The 19,337-nt window shown below is 35.5% G+C and overlaps 1 protein-coding gene across 6 annotated transcripts in view; it reads left to right on the forward strand.

Moving 5' to 3' along the window:
• Mnr (Membrane-bound Notch regulator) overlaps positions 1–19,337 on the forward strand; it is a 73,007-nt gene that overhangs the window by 45,827 nt on the left and 7,843 nt on the right. For all 6 annotated transcript variants that reach the window (XR_001848827.1, XM_017627889.1, XM_017627896.1 and 3 more), the window contains 2 exons: positions 13,712–14,064; positions 15,345–15,515. Coding sequence is in view for 5 of the 6 variants with exons in the window: in XM_017627889.1 (XP_017483378.1) it covers positions 13,980–14,064; positions 15,345–15,515 (256 nt within the window). In the remaining variant the exon portion in view is untranslated. The remainder of the gene's footprint in view (positions 1–13,711; positions 14,065–15,344; positions 15,516–19,337) is intronic.

Genomic DNA, 19,337 nt, shown 5'->3' on the forward strand with positions numbered 1-19,337 from the left:
TCCATACTTCTTAATTTCTAATTTTTAATTCGGTTATTTTTTTGCAGGGTCATAATTATTAATTAACCAACCTTTTACGTACATTTCGCACATCATCTTCAAAAGGGGCACAACTCAAAATTACACGTTTGTCATAAAATATGAAAAACTATTTCGTAGCACATGATAATCATATGGGTAAGGGGGACTTTACCTTAGGTTTTTTTTAACAAATTCTAACAAAAATTTGCACAAACCTTTGCTGAAAGGTAAACCAAAGCGCTGTGTATATTTGAAGACGGTGTGCGATATATTGAAAGGAACTTTAGCCAATGCCTATAACTTAGTGGAAACGTGTGATCATTTTTTTTTTTCAAATTTAACTACTTACACTAAATCAGCATTTCCATCCAACAATTTTTCGCCTTTAAGCTCTGCTATCCTTCTTTCACTTTAAATCTTTTCTCGTAGACTCCTGTGTGTTTAGGATTTACCAGAGTGAAAAATTAGATGTCATTGCTGTGCGCCTCCTCGTAAATTCAACAGCTTCCGGTTAAGCCTTTCAGAGTTCCTGTCTTCTGTTTCTTTTTTTTTTTTTGTTCGCTTGTTTCCCCTTCTTCGCTTTCAACATATTCATTCCATACATTACTCTTTTGTTATTCCGCTTGTTTATTTGCGAACGCGCACCTACTTACGAGTGTACCTGCAAGAGCACTTCCCACAAACATAAAAATATATACTTACAAGCACGTTTTTAGGCGCCAGCGCCAGCGCCGCACTTCAGTCGCTGTGCTTCGAGTGGCCACCACCACATATTTTTCAATTTGACTCTGCTTTACTCTGTGAATGTATGTATGTTTGCATGTATGTATGTATGTACATAAGTATGCTTATTGTTATTTTGAATTCTTGTTGGGAATTTTCCGAAGGCATATGCCACGTACCACCACCAGTCAGTTGTCAGACATATTAGTTAGTATTTGTGCATGTATGTATGTATGTATGTATGTAAATAGGCTTGTAACTATAAGCGGGCAAGTGGGCACACATATGTACAAATATATATCTATGTACATAAGAATAAGAATAGTAAATTCTGGATTGTTGAGCTGCGGGTGCTACAAATTTATGCCACTTCAATGAGCTTAATAATAACATACAAAAAATTGTTACCCATGTTACTCTTCGCTCGTAACTACTACAAACATATGTATTTTGTCTGTTTTTCTTTCAACATTTCCAGCTCCATACTCTTGGCTATTCGGTTTTACTTGATATGTGCAAGTAGAGGGCAGTGACATTTTGGTGGCGACAGGGGTTCTTGTTTAAACAAGTAGGCGGCTGGGGATTATAAAAATTGCAGCAAAGTTGTGCAAAAGAAAAACAAAAGCGGCCAGAAACTGTTAAAAAGTCTGACACGCGGATGTCGGTCTGTTGGAGGAGTTCATTTACACTTCCTTCACTCACTACCACATGTTTTCCCAGGGTTGGTGTTTCTTCAATTAGTATCTGTTTAAAACGTATAGTAGAGGTAGAAAAGAAAGAAAAAATTAAAAACTGTTAAAAAATTAAAAAACTAGTTAAAAAATAGGCCCAACAATTTACATTTATTGTAATGGAGCCCTGGATACGGCGAGTATACCCCAGCACTAGAGTAGAGGCACCGGGGCAGCAAAGTGCTTCGTTACACGGTGATTTTTGATTTTTTTTTTTGCTGACGGTATTGTGCATTTTTCTTCATATAAAAAAATTTTTTTAACATATTGATGACACCCTCCTAGCTACTAAAATTTATTTGCCTACAAACCTGCATACCAAAATTTTTTGGAAAAGTCTTATTTAAAAGTTTGAAGTTTTGATGAAACTTTACCGAATTTTTGCATTTTCTCTACAAAGTTTGGAATTCAGACTTACATATGCACAAGGTATTTGTTAGACATTGAGCTGTAATTTCTTGAAAAAGAGAAAATAGACATTAAATAAACAAAGGAAAAATCAAAAAAAAAAACTTGTTAAAGTTTCGCGTCCCAATTTTCTTTCAAGCGACTGTATATATGTACATATATTTGTATAGTATTGGAATTGTCATTAAATAAAAATATGAGCACTATTTTTCTTGTTTTTTTCACGTTGGTAGGTGTAAATCATTGTATTTTCTTTTAATCTTAATACTTCATGCTCCAAATGTTTGACAAGACCAGCAGTTCTCGATCATACGCCTCAAAGTAGACCTTAAATTTTTATTTATTTTTTTTTGCTATTTCCACAGACTCTACTCACTTGTTCCTTGCAATATATATTTGAGCTTGAAGTATTTTCGCGGTAACCAGAGCTTTCACACATACATATGTATGTAGGTACATTAGGCATATGACTTCTAAAATTAAATATACCTACGATGAGAGATTGAGGAATGGCGGAAAACCTAAAATCGAAAAAAAACACAAAGCTTAATACGCAATAAGTTTCCAAAAACTAAAAAAAAAAATTTAAAATTTTGATGACATTTTTTTGAAACTTGCTAAATTTTCCTGCAGTGTACATAAAGTTTTAAACTGAAATCGAATAAAACACAAAGTTTAATACCCAATAAGTTTCCAAAAACTAAACAAAAAAGTTTAAAATTTTGATGAAATTTGTTAGAAATTTGCTACATTTTCCTGCAGTGTATATAAAGTTTTAAACTTTAGCATACATATAAGGTTTATGTTATAGAATCTGCTATATCTTTATAAAACATTAACGAAAACATGTGTCAGGTAAAACATTGTGAATATTGCAAAAAAATAAAAGTGTGCTATTTAGATGAGCGCCACTGTACATATGTACATGAAATTTTCATATGTGGCCTTTTTTTAATATAAAAAAAACAAAATAATTTGTATGGAAAATTAAAATTTTTTAGAAAGTAATTTTTGATCGCGGTCATAATTATATAGATAATAAAAATTTTTTCTCCTAACTTTTTACATCAAGTTTTGACAAAAACGCTATTGATGTTGGTTTATCATCATCCTCTCCTCCAAAGACATATTTGATTTTAGAAGAGATAAGTCATATGCCTACTGCATTTACATACATTAAAAAGAAGATATGTACAAATATGCACATATGTATGTATGTGTGTATGTATGTATATCTATATTAAATATATATATTTATAATACTTGTGTAGATGGCAGCGCCTGTCTGGCCATTGTTCAACATTTTTGTCATCTGTTTGATGTATGTCAGTGCACTTATTGTCCGTCGACGTTGAAGCCGATGTCGTTGACATTGTTCTCCATGTCCGCTTTTCGCTTTGTACTTTGAGTATTTTACGAGACTTTTTTCTCCCTGCCATGTTTGGCGCTGCACTTCGCCTTTGCGCATTCGCATTCGCCTTCGCCACACTCCGCTGCCAAATCGGCTTTGTTAACGTTTATTTTGGCTTACATTTTGCTTTGGTTTATACATTTTTTTCTTTCACATTTTTCGTCCAAGTTAACGTCTCCGATATGCAAATCCGTTTTGTTGGAATTTCGTGTTTATTTATTGTAGTTTGCGCAAGTCAGTGAAAATAATGAAAGAAGTTGCAATGAGGAAGAATGTTTGTAAAAAGCTTGATGCATGCAAAAAATCGTAAGTCACAAAGTCCTAATGCATATGTATGCGTTTGCAGGCGTAGAAGTAAAGGAGACTACAATACTTCTCAACTGGTTCATAGTCGATTTTTTTTTCACTTTAGCTTGGATGACATTGACTCGCGTCGCTGCTGCTATCATTCAATTTCTGGCTGCCATTGCTGTTGTACTTCACTTTTGGGCACAAATCCTTACACATATGTACATGCACACGTTTGTCACACTGAATGATTTTCCAAATTGTGGCAGCTATTGAAAGTTCAAAAAAATTTGTAATCAAAGCCATTCCAATTCATATCCTGCGCTTGCTTTATAACACATTTCACTCACAAACGCTATGCATTAGCTGCTATTCTATTACAAATGCTGGCAATTGTTTGTCACTTCGCTGCTGTCATGTTGTCATCCGTTTATCATCTACTGCTGCCATTGCCAACAGCTGTCAGTCTAAAACGGCTAACGGGGATTCATACAAAAGTTGGCAGCTTTCTTGTTGCCATTCAAAATCAAAATTGCAATTTGGACCCATTTGCTCTTGACCATTCATTACTTGATGATTGGCAATTTCGATGCGTTAGTTGTCGATGCCAAATGTAAAGCAAAAAGGCAGCAATAAGCCCAAACCGGACACATTGCAAGCGCAGAATAGTGCAATTTAATGAAAAATTTGCTTCTGTGAATAAAAGTTATTCAATGTAGGTACACACAAAGCATGTACGATGTATGAAATGTATGAGCGTGTAATGGAAAAATATTAGTTGACTTAACTTTTTAGTAATGAGTTTGGATGAATGAAACGAGAAAAACTTATTTCTGTGGCATTTAATAAAAAAAAAATTATCCCGAATTAGGTCATTTTCGCTTGAAAAAAGAATTTTATTGTATTCTTCAACAATATTTTAACTTTGGACTAGGCATAAGTTTAAGATGCTTTATCAATAATAATACACAATTTTTGTAGGATGCCTTAATACTTTTTAATCTAAGTAAAACTCTCTAAAGTCACTTAAATTTTTTTACCAAATAAGCAACTTCTTTTTCTTAACACCAATGGAAACTAAAGCTTTCTGACAAAGACACACATTATATTTTGAGAGCTAAGACAAGAAGTATGGTTTAGTAAACTTTAGAAAGCTTTTAACGGCCAAATCATGAACTCTCATTGCACTTAACCCAAAAAAGCGCCTCCTTAGTCTATGCAGCGAATGTTGGACAACCAAACCCTAAAATCTTCTATGCTTATTGCCCTCCCCTTCTAGGTAGTATTTTGTTTGGGTTCATAGCTTAATAAATTCTGAATTCAAGCTAAAGAAAAGAATATTGGAGAAGTATGCGGTAATAGCTTCTTTCAGGCCGAAACCTGATATATAATCTAAGTTATTCTAATGCTCAAAACCCTGATACCAAAATACTCCCTGTGAAAGCAATTTCCAGGTCAAAGACACTCGCCGACTTAAAACTATTTTGCTTAAGCAATCTTAAAAGTTACACAAAATTTCAAATTATCCCAAAGCAGTGAAGAATTTCTACAAAACCACCTCAGCAAAATTGTCACCAATTTGATTGCTTTCACCACATCCTCGACCAAAATTGTATGCAAATGCACAAATGATTTCATTCGCACTATGTGAAAGTTTTCCTTAGCATTTTAGCTGCATGGCAAATAATTGCCAGTTTCAGTTCGAGTTCGAGCATTGCAATAAAGTTTTATGCACGCGCAATTTCTTCCTTCCTGCTGGCATAAAAGCAGCAGAAAATGAATAAAGTTTGGGGTGCCATTTTTGCCTGATTGCCGGTGTTAATGCGCAAGAGGACGGAACTTATGATTTTGACTTTGATTTCAATGGTAATTTGGCAGCAGAACTTTGGTTCAGTTGCGGGGCTATATTTGCAATTTTGTGAATGAACGATTTTTTACGATTAAAGAAAAGTGCTTAATTTCAAATTACAGAAAGTAAACAGAAACTTAATCACTGAAAACTGAAACTTAAGAAGTATTAAAGCTACAAAAGGCGAATATTTCGGTCTGTTAACTTCACATTACGCCCTAAAAATTGGGCTGCTATTCAAATACTTTCAGCGCTTCAGCTACCAGCTACGGAATTCCAAAATGTTATTAGTCCACCAGCTACTGCTGACCATTTACCGTTCCACCTCCTGACAAGCACTCCTTGCTCGTATTTTCGGTTTATTGCCTCTCTCTTGCTCAGTCAAGCACAGCAGCAGGAATTTTCCTCATTTATTGCCATTCGCCCTCAATTTTAATTTGATATACGAGGAAAATATTTTAATTACTTCGAATTTATTGACATACCGGTAACCAGGTGTAGCACACAACAGCCACAATTAAGCAGTCGCTGCTGAAATATGTAGAATAGCTGGGACAGCTACACACACATACACATGCAGGCTGAGAAATATGCACGTACCCACCATGCAAAACATGAGAAATAGGCAACAATCGTCAATGGCAACAAATTGGCGACTCACCGATTTATTGCTGTGGTGACAAATCGGCAACATCACTTCGTTCATGTCAATTTTGAATAAAAAAGTTCTCAAAAATTCCGAAACTTATGAATATGGCGTCAATAGTATTGGCCAAAAGCGTCTAAATTATGCCCAAGGACAAGATTGAAAAAATAGGAAGTCTCACAGCGAGAAAATCAATTAATTCCGATTGTAAGTTGCAATTTGGTATACAAAAAAATAAATGAGGTATTAAAAAGAATAAAATTATTCCAAATATCGCCTGAAGCGATAAGAAAGGGACTCCTTCAGGTAATAAGAAAACGACTCGCCCAGGCGAGTTGCCTTCGGCGGACGTTTTAGAGCGACCGGTAATAGGAAATCGATTCGATGGCAATATTACCGGCAATAAATTTGTTTCCGAGGGCGACACGTTTTCTTATTACCGGCAACACAAATTGTTTGGTGGGTATGTATTTATATGGGAGGGAGTGTAGTGTAGGTATGTGAAGACACCATTGGCAGCCATTATAAGCACTTTAGCATGAACACCTTCAGAAAATGTGACAAATTCTCTCCCGGTAAGCTACTACATGCCATAGATTTGCGCTTCATACTCGCCTCCCCCCCACCGATGGCATAAAAGTCCCCTTTTGATTTTGAAATGTACACCTACATACATACCTACATTCTGGAATATCTAAGAATGTGTGTCAATGATGCATGCTGAACATTCTTTCGTGTTTAATTGCTTCCAATATCCATTTTACCAAAAAGCAGACTCGCACGAAATCAGGAAAATTCTTAGCTTGGCATATTTCATCGGTTAAGCATACATACATACATACATATGTATGTATAAATGCAAATGAACCTGTTTTACATTTGTATTATGTATGTACATCTTGCACACTAGGGCTAGTGTATGCGTGTATTCATGTAAACATTGATTTGTACAACGAAGATCATAAATTTCGGTAAAATGTGAAATAAAATGCTCACATGACCAACTACATATGACCAAATACATACATACATATCTACTTATTGAGCTAACGTTCACAATAGCAGTACAGCAGGTGACCACATTTCATAAGGTACATCCATATGTACAGTGGCGGGCAAACAAATAGGTACGCGACATTCTCACAAGTTTTCGTTTTCTTTTGTTTATTTAAAGTGTATAATTTGTTTAGGAAAGCATAGCTCACTATCCAACAAAAAGTTCGACAATTTCAACAAAATTACATCAAAAAGGTTGAAATTTTTAATCAGAACTTTTGGAAAAAACTCAAATTTTAAGTGGCTGCAAAATACCATTGACTTTGGGCATTTTTTTTTTTTGTTTTGTTGGCGGTGTTACGCATTTTTACGAAGTATGTTCGACAATTTTTTTTATATGGCGATAAAGACCAACACCTTCAACAAAAAAAATGTATCAGCAGTAAGTCCTGGGTACTTCAATCAAAATGTTTCTAAGAAGTTTCATTAAAAAGCTCGATATTTTGGTGAAATTTTTTCGAATATTCCTAATCTTTGTACAAAGTTTGAAACTCGGACTTACATGATATTTGTCAAATGTCGGGTTCCTATTTACATTTTCGAAACTGTACATAAATATATCAAAATTTTTGCAATGAATTTATATTTTTGGTCATATTATTCTCTTGATTTACTTGCAGCAAACTTTTATTGAGTGCAATGAAATGTGAAGTTTTAGCATTCACCTTGTCACCTTTGTTCAATTTATTGTATTTCAATTTTACTTTGCAGGATAAATAACGAAAATAGAATGTTAAGTTGCGTAGAAGAAACATTTGGTTGAGTGAGTAATCGAATAAAAGATTTAAAGTTGAAAGGAGGTAAGATGTGAAGAGCATAACTTTTATCGTATCCTGCTTAAATTTCTTATATGCTGCTCTTATTTAATTTGTTTGTACGTCCTTAAAAAAAATCCATTATATATATCACAAAAAAAAACCTAAACTTTTGAGAAGACACTATCGTTTTCTCGACTACAAAATGGTATCTTTTTATAAGTAGAGTGTTGGATTAAGCAGATCACTATTGGATCCGGGAGATTCTCATTTTGAATCTCACGCTGAATATACAAAGGATATGCTTAAGGTGAGGCGTAAGAACCTCAGATTACACTTAAGCAGATATCCCTAAATTCTAAATAGCGATTTAATGGAATTAAGAGAATAGTTTCGATCTAATTTGCAGTTGCATAACCGGATCATTAGTTCTTCTCATCGACCTAGTCATGGTGACAGTTGATAGGAAAAACCTTATTAGCTTACAAAGGGAAAAGTAAAAGTTGCTCACCCCTCTCTCAACGAAACATAAATTTCCAAAGAACCAACAGAATTAGCTCGATATCGGCTAACCAGTTTGGTTGATTTTGGCTGTGAACCTATAAAAGCAACTATTTTTTTAACTCGAATCCATGCCTTAAGTGTGCTGAATTTTGAACGCGAAAGTATTTATGATTATTTTTGTATTTTTTTTTATCACAAAATTGACTTGGATATGTACATTCCTAAGATTTTTAGTAAAAAAATATGAGTGCACGTTCGTCAGGTCTTCTAATTCGACGCATGTCTTAGAAAATTGCATGCTGTGTAAGAGTATATAATTCGATATTTTCGTACGGTGGAGGGCGTGGCATAGAGCCCATTGCTGCCATATTTCCTTAGAGCACATATCAAGTTTCAGCGCAAACGGCTTATGTTTACTATATTTTCCACCTACCCTCAAAAAGCCAAAAATTCATATTTAAAGTTAATGCAGTCGGTCGTTTCTCTAAACTTCTTGTACATAAGTCATTAGGACTTTATAGAGTCTACCATGAACTGTTTATTAAAATACAGAGCCTTGGGGAAAATGCATCAACTAATTTGGACGGCTACTTGCCGTATATGAATAAAGGGATTCACTTTACACTAACTTTTTATATGAAAATCATCAGCAATCGCCGTTGCGTCTTCTACTGCCATACCATATCATCTTCCAAAAACTGACCACTGCTTCATACGATCTTTCGATGATTCATCGTCGCTTAGTAGAGTCTCTGAAGCTTATCCAGGTGGAGCGTCGCTTTTGTGAAACAAGGAGATCTGTTGGGTTTATCTCCAAAGCACATATGCCTCATCCGAACTAGGGCTGGAATGTACTCTCGTCGTCCTTGGACCAATTTACATAAATTCGAATTTGCTTTATCAGTCAGTTTCGAGGCACTCGTTTGAGAGTCATGGTTAATGTAACAATAATCTGCAAATCACGTTTGTCCAAAAAAGCTAACTCCTTTCGATTTAGCTTTCAAAATTACTCGTATCTCCCGTTACACCAGTAGCACGTACATACATAAATAAGTATCGTAACGAACACTGCTTGCTTCGAACTTCCGTGGCACAGCGAACACTTCGCATCTCTACCTACTACCTCATGCTAGTACTGAAGTAAAAGTCGTTATGAAAAAAACTTGGCAAAGATAAATAGCCCAAACTGAAGACAAATTTTAAAGTTATCAAAGTGCAGCCAGGAACGACAACTAGAAATGCAGCTGCAATAACAAAGCGAGCTAGCAAGTAAGGTGTGAGGCGAAACAAAACTATTATTCCCAGCTTTTGTTGAGTATTCGTCATTGTCGAGAGTAGCTACTGGGAGCCGCTGACAAATACTCGTAACTCTTTTACTGCTCTCGCTTGAATGGGGAACGAAAATTTCGTTGTTAACCGAGCGAAGAAAGGAAGCGAAAGGACAGCGGCAGAGAAATGTCGCAATGTTTTTAATTAAGTGCTCGTATCTTGAAGAGTTTGCCGTAGCTCAATTCTGCTCGACTGACAAATCGTTCCAATTCGCTTTTGTAATGCTGCTAATTTGTAGAAAGTATTTCCACTGCATAGTAAAGTTATTTTGAAATTACTTTGGTGAGAGTGCGAATTTCACACTTTGATAGAAAGTTTTACAGATTTCCTATTGCAGAAGTTTTGAACTTTAAAAACAACATTTGATGCACAGATGCACAGATACAGTCAATGGTGGTTCAAGTTAGACCATTGAAAGAACCCACAGAATTCATGTCGCTAGTTTGCCTACTCCTACGAAAGCGTTGCATTTGCACTAAAAATGCAAGCCAAAAATAAACAAAATGCAAATTCGCATCCCACATTTAACTGCTTTAGTAGCAAAATACTTCCAGTACCGTTCGCATTTTTTGGCAACCACAAATTTGTTATGTTAGTGCCAAGCCCAGCGAGGCGTTGCGGGAAACAAAGACAAAACTAGTAAATATCTAAACACATTCTCCAAAAAATTCAAAAGCCTTGAAGGCGAAATGACATTTAAGTGAAATTGTAGAAGAGTTTGCATCCGCTTTCTGTCAGCAGCAGCTAAAGTAGCAACAGCAACTACGCCGACGACGAATGTGTGTCGCAAATAAGCCAAGAAAATTGCCTCAAATCTCGTTTGGGTCTTCAGGGTATATTCAGTTGCACAGCTGCTGTTGTCTAACCATTTTTTCTAACTGGCAAAGAAATGTGTGAGCTAACATTTTTTTCTCACAGTTGTGGGAAATAAAACCAGCCGGGATTGTCGACGGAAGATGAGCTCTAATTCATAGCTTCATATTTCTGTATTTAATTTTATGAGCAAGTAGAAACAAATAACTATGCTAGGTTTAAACCTCCAAACGATTAAGCCCATCCGCCCGGTGCTGGCTGGGACAAACAATTTGGAATAATTCTAGGAAATACTAATACAAATAGAAATTTAGATATGGGTCAATCCATGCCAAATCGACCAATGGTTGGAGTCGACCATTTTTGATTTCCATGAATTTTGGTCAGAACTTTTACTTTATCATATAACTAAGCTCTGCCAAAGGGAAAAGCCAGCACTTATTTTCCAAAGTTATGCAAAATACTAAATTTAACAACTTCCCGGATTTTGCAAGTTTATTTTTTTGAAAATCTTACAAAAATAGTTATATTCCTTTTTTAAAGATTATATGATGAAAGCTATAATTATTTTTTTGTACAATACCAAATCTGAAAAGATGCTTAAATTTTCAAAGTGTTTATTTTTTAATGTGAAGGACTATGAAAAACTTTTTTTTTATGTTAAAAAAATTGTACTTAATTAATTATTTTTTTTAATTTTCAAGTTTTGTATTTTTTTTCATTTCGAATAAAATATACTCTTTTTATCACATATTTCCAAACATCAAACAAGCCCAGCACCATTTTTTTAACCGTAAGTTGTTGGATATGCAAAAAATAAACTTGCATTATTCAGGAAATTGTTAAATTTTCAACGTTGGAAAATTTTATTTTTTCACTTTGGTAGAACTTTGTTATGTGATAATAAAAAAAGTTATGACCATAATTTATCCAAATCAAGAAATGGTCGACTCCGATCATTGGTCGATTTGACGTAGATATTGAGCTATATGTATTTTGCTTCGTTTTTACTAGAAACCGTTGTTTTTCAGTTATATCTCCTTAATTTCTTCAACTTTCTTGAACAATTTTTTGAACTTCAGGCGTTTGTAATCTTTGTAATTTGTAAGCTTTTCAAATTGCTGCCTCTACTACTCTTTAAATTGCTGATGAAATTGTATTAGCGTAAAATTTTAATTTCATATATATGCTGACATTGTGACAAATTTAATTAACTACTACTATTTTCACGCATAATTAACATCGCTGGGATACTTAAAGCGTTAGGTTTTTTTGGCAAGTGATACAAAATACCAAATACGCAATGAATTTCAGTGCAAAAAATCACTTATCAACAAACAAAAGCATCATACGAGTAATTTGTTTTTCTTGTAATATAAAAACATGTCCGTAAAATGATGGGATATATTGCGGATTTTAATTTTTTTTTTATAAAAAAAAATCATTGCATTTTAGTGCAGCATTTATGCTCCAGTTTCGGTAATGTATACAGAGACGAACAAAAGTATTGGCACAGAGAATTATTCGCAATATACGCAGAGGTTTTTTCTTTTAATTCCTTTTCGCTAATTTCTTACAAAGATATAGTTCACACTACAACAAAAAAAAATATAAAAATAAAATCTCTTAACTTTGTGCTAAAGTCAGAAAATTTCAAAAAATTTTCTTACTAATTTGCAAATTTCTAATCAGATTTTTTTTAGAAAAATGCTGAGTATGCAGTTTTTATAGCCCATTTAAATGCAAGTTTAAAGTTGCTAAAAATCGCGTTAGCTTTTGACTATTTTTGCGCTCAGTTACTTTCATACAAAGTATGTATGTACGTTCAAAATTTGTTTTTTTTTTTTGCATAGAAGAAAATAATAACAGAGTCCGAAAATCAGCGCGGTGTTTTAGTAACTTCAAACTTCTACTAAGTTCTTCAAAAATAAAATTGGATATAAAATTACATACTTAGAAATTTTCTAAAAAAATCTGATGAGAAAGTTCCAAATTAGTATGCAAAGTTGTTCAATTTTCCTGGGTTTTGAACTAAGTTTAGAGGTTTTATTTTTATGTGTTTTATTGCAGGTATGAACTAGGTTCTATAAAAAAAAATAGCGAAAAGAAATAAGAACAAAAAAACTTTGCATACATTGCGAAAAATTCTCTGTGCCAATACTTTTGTTTGTCACTATATGTAACTTCAAATTTTATAAATAAAATTGTATAACATTTATAAAATTTGTATATTTCTCGCATATATATGTATATACAGAAATATACATATACAATATTTAATTCACAATTTATCACGAGCACATTTCGAACTGTAAATTTATAAAATTAAAATAGACTTCTCTTAAAATCAAATTGTTGCAAAGTAATTAATGGTTTAAACTCTGTGTCATTGCGATGACATTTTTTGCCGTTCATATTTTTGCTATAGCTCTTGTTATTTTCGAGATAGGGACAAAAAACGAGAATTTCATCAAAAATTGGGTTTAGTGACCAGTACTGCCTCGCCGGTGGGAGTTAGGATTACCCCGCAATGGATACTTTTATAGAGCATTCAATTCTAAAGGAAACGCATCATCATTTTTTCCACAAAATTTTGAGGTAGGAGTGAAAAAAAACAATAATCGCAAAAAAAATCGCCCTAATGCATGTATATAAGTAAATGCTATAAATACAATATTAAATATTTGCGTCCTTCCACCAAAGCTGAAACGCAATCAACCAAAGTCCAATTTGAAATTTGCTGCATTAATACAACTTGTAAAAAGAGGCTTTCGAAATTTGAGAATGAACACCGTTTTTTTTTTTATTTTTTCATTTACTCTGTCGCAATGCCGCAATCGTAAATAAAGCGTATCAAAGTGTCATACCAATATGAGCAAGCAAAGAAAATCATCCGCATTCGACATCAACAAATATTTATCAAACTGGAGACATATGCACCAACAACAAAAAGAACTGTAGTTTTGGCAAACAAATAACGCAGACAAGAGTTTCATTATATTTGCCGAAATGCTTTTTGCCCCACACACTGCCACATACATACATATTTTATAGAACTTTAGACAATTTCATTCAAATAGTTTTTTTTTTTTTTCAATTTCTTTGTTGGTTGATGCTCATATTTCATTGCGTCTAATTTTACACAAATGTGCTTATATCTCTCTCTCTCTTTTGCAGAATTCCCGCATCTCTAACGCCTAAAAGCCGGCAATATTGCTTTCTTGTGTGTTTCGATAGTGTGTAAAACAAATATTGTTTCTTCTGAAGGCAAGGAGCAGCCAAGCGGTGTTTTTTTTTCTTATAAAATATATTGAAGCCACAGTAATAAGTCAAAGACAGCACAAAAGCAGCAGAGCGTTAAGCGGTCGAGCATTTGAAGAGCGGAGGCGAAACCAGCCAGCAATAGGAAGTAAAGGACGACGACTTGGAGGATACGTAGGCGAGCATGTGGCCGAGTATGGGCACCGCTGGTAGTGCTGCCAGCGCCATATTGCTGCTGTGCATCTTCAGCAGTGTTAACTCCTTTTCAAGTATGTACAAGAACAATTATTTATGAGTCGCTAAGTGTTCGTTTCAGTTCAGTATTGTTGAGTAACTACTTATTTCATTACATCACAGTTATTTGAAACTTTTTTCCGTCTAACTGGATTTCGTCAAATTTCAAAGAGATTTTTGTTTTTGTTGAATGCAGCGCGAGAGAGAGAAGCAGAAATCAAGTGTTGAGAGATTGTTGTATAATAAAAAAAACAAAACATCGTTTCTGAATTTCACACACTTATTTGAAATCGGTTCTGAAAAAATATGGTAATGGTATCTAAGCAAATTTTTTTTAATTAAAAAAAATTAAGAGTGTCCAAAGTAATGTCAACTTAAATTGCATTAGTGATAAATAAAATAAAATAAATAAAAAAAATCATGACATTTTAAATTTTTAAATTTCCATAAACGAGTTTGTTTGCTTCTTGCCTCCGCGTTGCATTCCTTCGTTCCGGAATGTTTCTATGTTCTCTTTCACCAACCACAAAAAAAGTAACGAATTTTACATATGACCGTTTAAGGAGTTTACAGTTTTGCATAACTCACCAGCATCATCTTCACTTAAATGTTCAAATCACCAACAACTTTCGACTTCTGACTGAAATCCCAAAACCTTTTCTACTTTATGTAAACATTCAAGTGGAAAATTCACACCAAACCCCTCACTCAGCACTCGAGCATATTTTCCATTACACTTCCGGTCACGCGCACACGAATACAATACCAATTCATATTCTCCAAGCACACACCACACACTGACACACATGTACACACCCATACCAATGGCGAGCGCATATTTCACGCATTTTCACTTTTTCATCAATTTCCGCAACATTTTGTAAATATTTGAGTAATTTTCACGCGTGCCAGTGTTGTCAACATGTCATAACATTATTTATTATCAGCCCATTCACACAGCACCCACCCGCCACCCCCCACACCAAGCCACAAACAGTAAACACGGGCACACAAATATGAATGTCTTTCATTCCATTTCATTCGTCATTCCTTTCGTTTACACTCAAATACTTATCTCTTTTGTTTTTGTTGTTTTTTTTCCCCTACTCCATTCTTATGTTCTCCTACTATTGTATTCTTGCTTTTACTTATTTACTTTTCTATACTTCTTTATTGTATGAATTTTTATTTTTTGTCCTACAAAAACATTATCAAATCAACAATCACTACAACAACAACAACAACAACAACGAAAAACGCACGCCTCCCCGTCCGCATTGTCGTCGCGCCATTTGCGCCATTTGCGCCACTGCAGAATATGGACGTGGCTGCAACGACATTGGCTGTCTGCCCAGCGAGGAGTGTGTCATCACCAGCGATTCGTGCAGCTACACTCAGCGCGAAGGCAAGGACTGCGGCAACTATCCGAAATGTCAGAGGAAATCTGGCTCCAGCTCGTCGTCGTCGGCGCCAGTTAATCCGTCAGGTGATTATATTTTTTAATTTAATTTGATTTCGTTTTTTTTTTTGATTAAAACTTTAGTTTTAGTACTCGTAAGGCAACAGTAAGACCTATTTAGTTTCGACTATTATTGGTGTTTAATTTTTTTGGGAATTAGAAAAACTCAATGCAAAAGTTAACCTTCGTATTGAATGAGTTTCTTAAAGAGGTGATAATTTAGAGGGAGGCATTATAGGGCACTCACTCACAGCCACCACTCTAATCGTTTCTGGCCGAACCCAAATGTCATATAAACAATTTAAATTCGAAGAATTACAGACAGGAAACCCTTTCCTGAAGGCTTAGCGGTGTCACTCCAACATGGAGTTCGGTGAATGATTTTCGATTTAGTACTACTAAAGCTTTTTTAATAGTTAGATAGTATTGGATAATATTGTTGGATTCTTACCTTTGAATAGTGTAATCAAACCATCCTGGACCCGTTAAGTAGATACCAAGATGGAAGCCACACATGTACATACATCTATGCCAAAATCCTGCCTTGGCACCTTGTAGCCCGTAAATTTATTATGGAGCAGGCGTATGTGATCGTAAACTGAAGCCTCCAGTTCCCTTGGGTACCTCCCAAGCATCTTTCAAGATGAAGTTAATCTCATTAGCCTGTGAGCAGAGATTAACCTTTGTAGAAAATTATCGAAGAGATAATATCCGTATACTAAATGAGAGTCAGACGGCACTTGTGGCTCTCTCATACTTCGAGGTCTAGTCCTCATTGGCCCTGGGTCGGCTAGGGAATCTTAACTTCCTTTTCTGAGGACAATGCTATCCAACTTATATGGGAACATAAGAGTCGAAGGAAAATAAGAAGCCGATCAACTAGTTAGAATGGCTGCTGCCTCGATTCTAATAAGACCTGAGCCCTTTCTTTGAGTAGGACCTACCCCGGGACGATAAAGGAAGCGCTCTGAAAGGGAATTACCAAACTGGGGGAACTGTCAACGAAACCCTAAATCTCTTTAGCAGGACATCGGCAATAAATAAATAAACGTGTGATGCGCGCAAAAAGGATCCAAAACAGCCTACGCGGAATCAAGTTAAAGCTTACCATCCAAATTGAACAGAATTATTGACTAATCTGAAAATGTTTATTGAAAATTAAACGCTGCAACTTTGTGTATACATTCTTCACCCATCAACGATTAAACCCACTGAAGCAAGCCTCCGTCATTTAGCCACCCATATAATCAACGTAGTAAATTATTGCCAAATGCTCCAGTGTAGGTTATATTTTTCAAAGATATTTTGAGAAAAGCATACAACAGTTTGGAGGTCTTTAAGACTCTTTGACATTGACTCCACAGCTCTTATGAGAACAAATTTAAATTTGTGTTTGAGCATAGAACATTACAATTCTAATTCCCAAAAAAATGCATCAATCAAAATTTATTTATTTATATTTTTACGTTAAAATTATAAGCTTGACTAGCAATTTAGTAGGATTTCGACAAAGTTCTTGCAAAACACTCACAAGTAAGATCAAAACTGTCGCTTGAAGTGAATAGAATTGAATAAGTTCACGAATTGGCCTCACAACGCTTGCAAATAACATCGCAAAAATGGGAAATACATCACACACACATCAAAATACATGAAAATCATGATAACGACGCAAATTCCAATTCACAGTCTAAATAACAAAACCATTCGCAATAAAAATTCAAATTTAATTTAACTTTTTTATGTTGCTTTGTTGAAAAAGATACTCGTATTTATAATCATCCTTGTTCTCTTTTGGTTTTGCTAATTATTGTTTGCTTCAGTCACTACCCAATCATTTAAATCATTAATCATTAAGCTTGAAACGTAAACTAAAAGTCGTCGTGGTAGCTGACAGACCCTTAATTGTGCACTGCATTTCTTGTTGTTATTTGTACGTAAACCGTAGTATGAAAATTGAAATCCACGCATGTTTTAAATATACTCTCTTGTTGGTATCTAATGTAGATCAATTAACAATTATCAACATATAACCTACTCGTTTTCTCTCCCACTGCTCTGAAATAACAAATGCATATTTCTTAATTCTCTTCCTCTTTCTAACACTTTGGCTGTCGGCATAACAAACGCATCAAAAATGTCAATAAAAAAATAAAAAAATCATCTAACTTCTGCATCCTCTAACCATCTACACTCCACTTTCACTCGGCTCAGGATCCAGTTACAAGCCTGGTCCCGAGCACGCCATCTTCTCATCCGCCTCATCCAATCCAACGCTTAACACGCACACATACTACAGCAGCAATGGCGGCGGCTCATCATCGTCCGCCACTGGCAGCAACTCATCACCCGGTGGCGGTATTAACAACATTAACGGCTATGCGAATAAAAATAGCAACAATGTGAATTCAAATTATGGCAACAATGGTCGCGATGATGGCGGCAATGACTCGCCCGGCAGCGCGCAAAAGCTACGACCGAACGGCGGCGGCACCGGCGGCATTGATCCCCATTATGTGTTCGGTGCGCCCCAGTCGGTGCCAGTCCTGCCCAATCTGCCCATTTTCCCCTATAACTCACCCACACAAGCACCCTCATTTCAACAATTTCCCCAACCTAATCATCCAGGTAGTGTGCTGAACCCCGGCTATCCAGGCAGTCTGCAGCCGGTGAACCCCTACAGTCCGAGCTTCGTATTCGGCCAACAGCCGTACTATTCGATGCCAGGCGGCACTGGTGGCCCACCGGGAGGCAGTAATGGCATATTGGGCGGCAGCGGCGGCGGTTTGGCGCCACCTAGCGGCTACTATGGCAACAGCAATGTAGGCTATCAAAATGCGAATATGTACAACAAACCACCACCGCAATATCAGAACCAGAATCCCTACAATCGCCAGACACAGCCGCACCCGTCGGGCGCAGCGCATCGAGGAGGAGCTGTTAGTTGGCAGACGCTTACTTTGGTTGCATGCGGTTACGCTTTGTTGACGGCGCTGGTATCGCAGCGTTTGGCTTGCGAACGCAGCACGTAATGTTGCATGACGTCGATGTGGCAGAAGTGTTCGTGTAGTGTTGTTGGTAACGGTCAACGTTTATTTAGTGTTTAATGGGTTTGAAAATAGCTGTATTTTAATTTTGATCAAATTCAGTTAGCGCTTTGTTTTAAGAAAAATTGAAATTTCAGTTTTTTTTTTGTGTAAAGAATTTGTACGCAAAAGTTAAAAATCAAAAATTTAGATTTGTTTAAAGCAATAAGCCAATAACTGCAATGGAGATTCCAAAACTAAGTATTAAAATTTTTTTAGATCAAAATTTAACCATCTTTTTCGTTGTTGTTTCCGCAATTTTTTAGTTGACTAAATTTAATTGATTTTATCAAAATGGCGTATGTGATTCTTGCATCACTTCAATGTGCCACACCTTCATCACAGCATTGATTTGTGATTATAGAACGCTCTATCCAAGCCAGTAATTTTTCCATCGATTATGAATACAATTTCACTAATTAAGGTAGCAAGACTAGTCAGAACCAGCTATGCCTCTTTCCCTTACATTTATAGTTTAAATGATCACTTACTGTACGCCGGCAATTACAATGATTACAGTGGCCTTAATAATACTTAAATTTGCGCTATGCCAACCATAAGTAGGTCAAAGGTCAAATAAATTATTTATTACATTAACCACTGATACAATCGTCAGCAGGTTGGCTAAACGATTTGATAAATCCATGGCAAATTATTCAAAATCTAGGGTGATTTGAAAAAAAAAATTGAGAATAAAAAGGAATGGAAGAAAAAATAGCTTTCTACGGCAGGAGTCGATGAAAAGTGGAGCGTCAATTACCCG

This window comes from Rhagoletis zephyria, unplaced genomic scaffold (genome assembly GCF_001687245.7).
Source record: "Rhagoletis zephyria isolate East Lansing unplaced genomic scaffold, Rhagoletis_zephyria_1.1 Rzeph_scaffold_00073, whole genome shotgun sequence".
In the NCBI taxonomy this organism is placed as follows: domain Eukaryota; kingdom Metazoa; phylum Arthropoda; class Insecta; order Diptera; family Tephritidae; genus Rhagoletis; species Rhagoletis zephyria.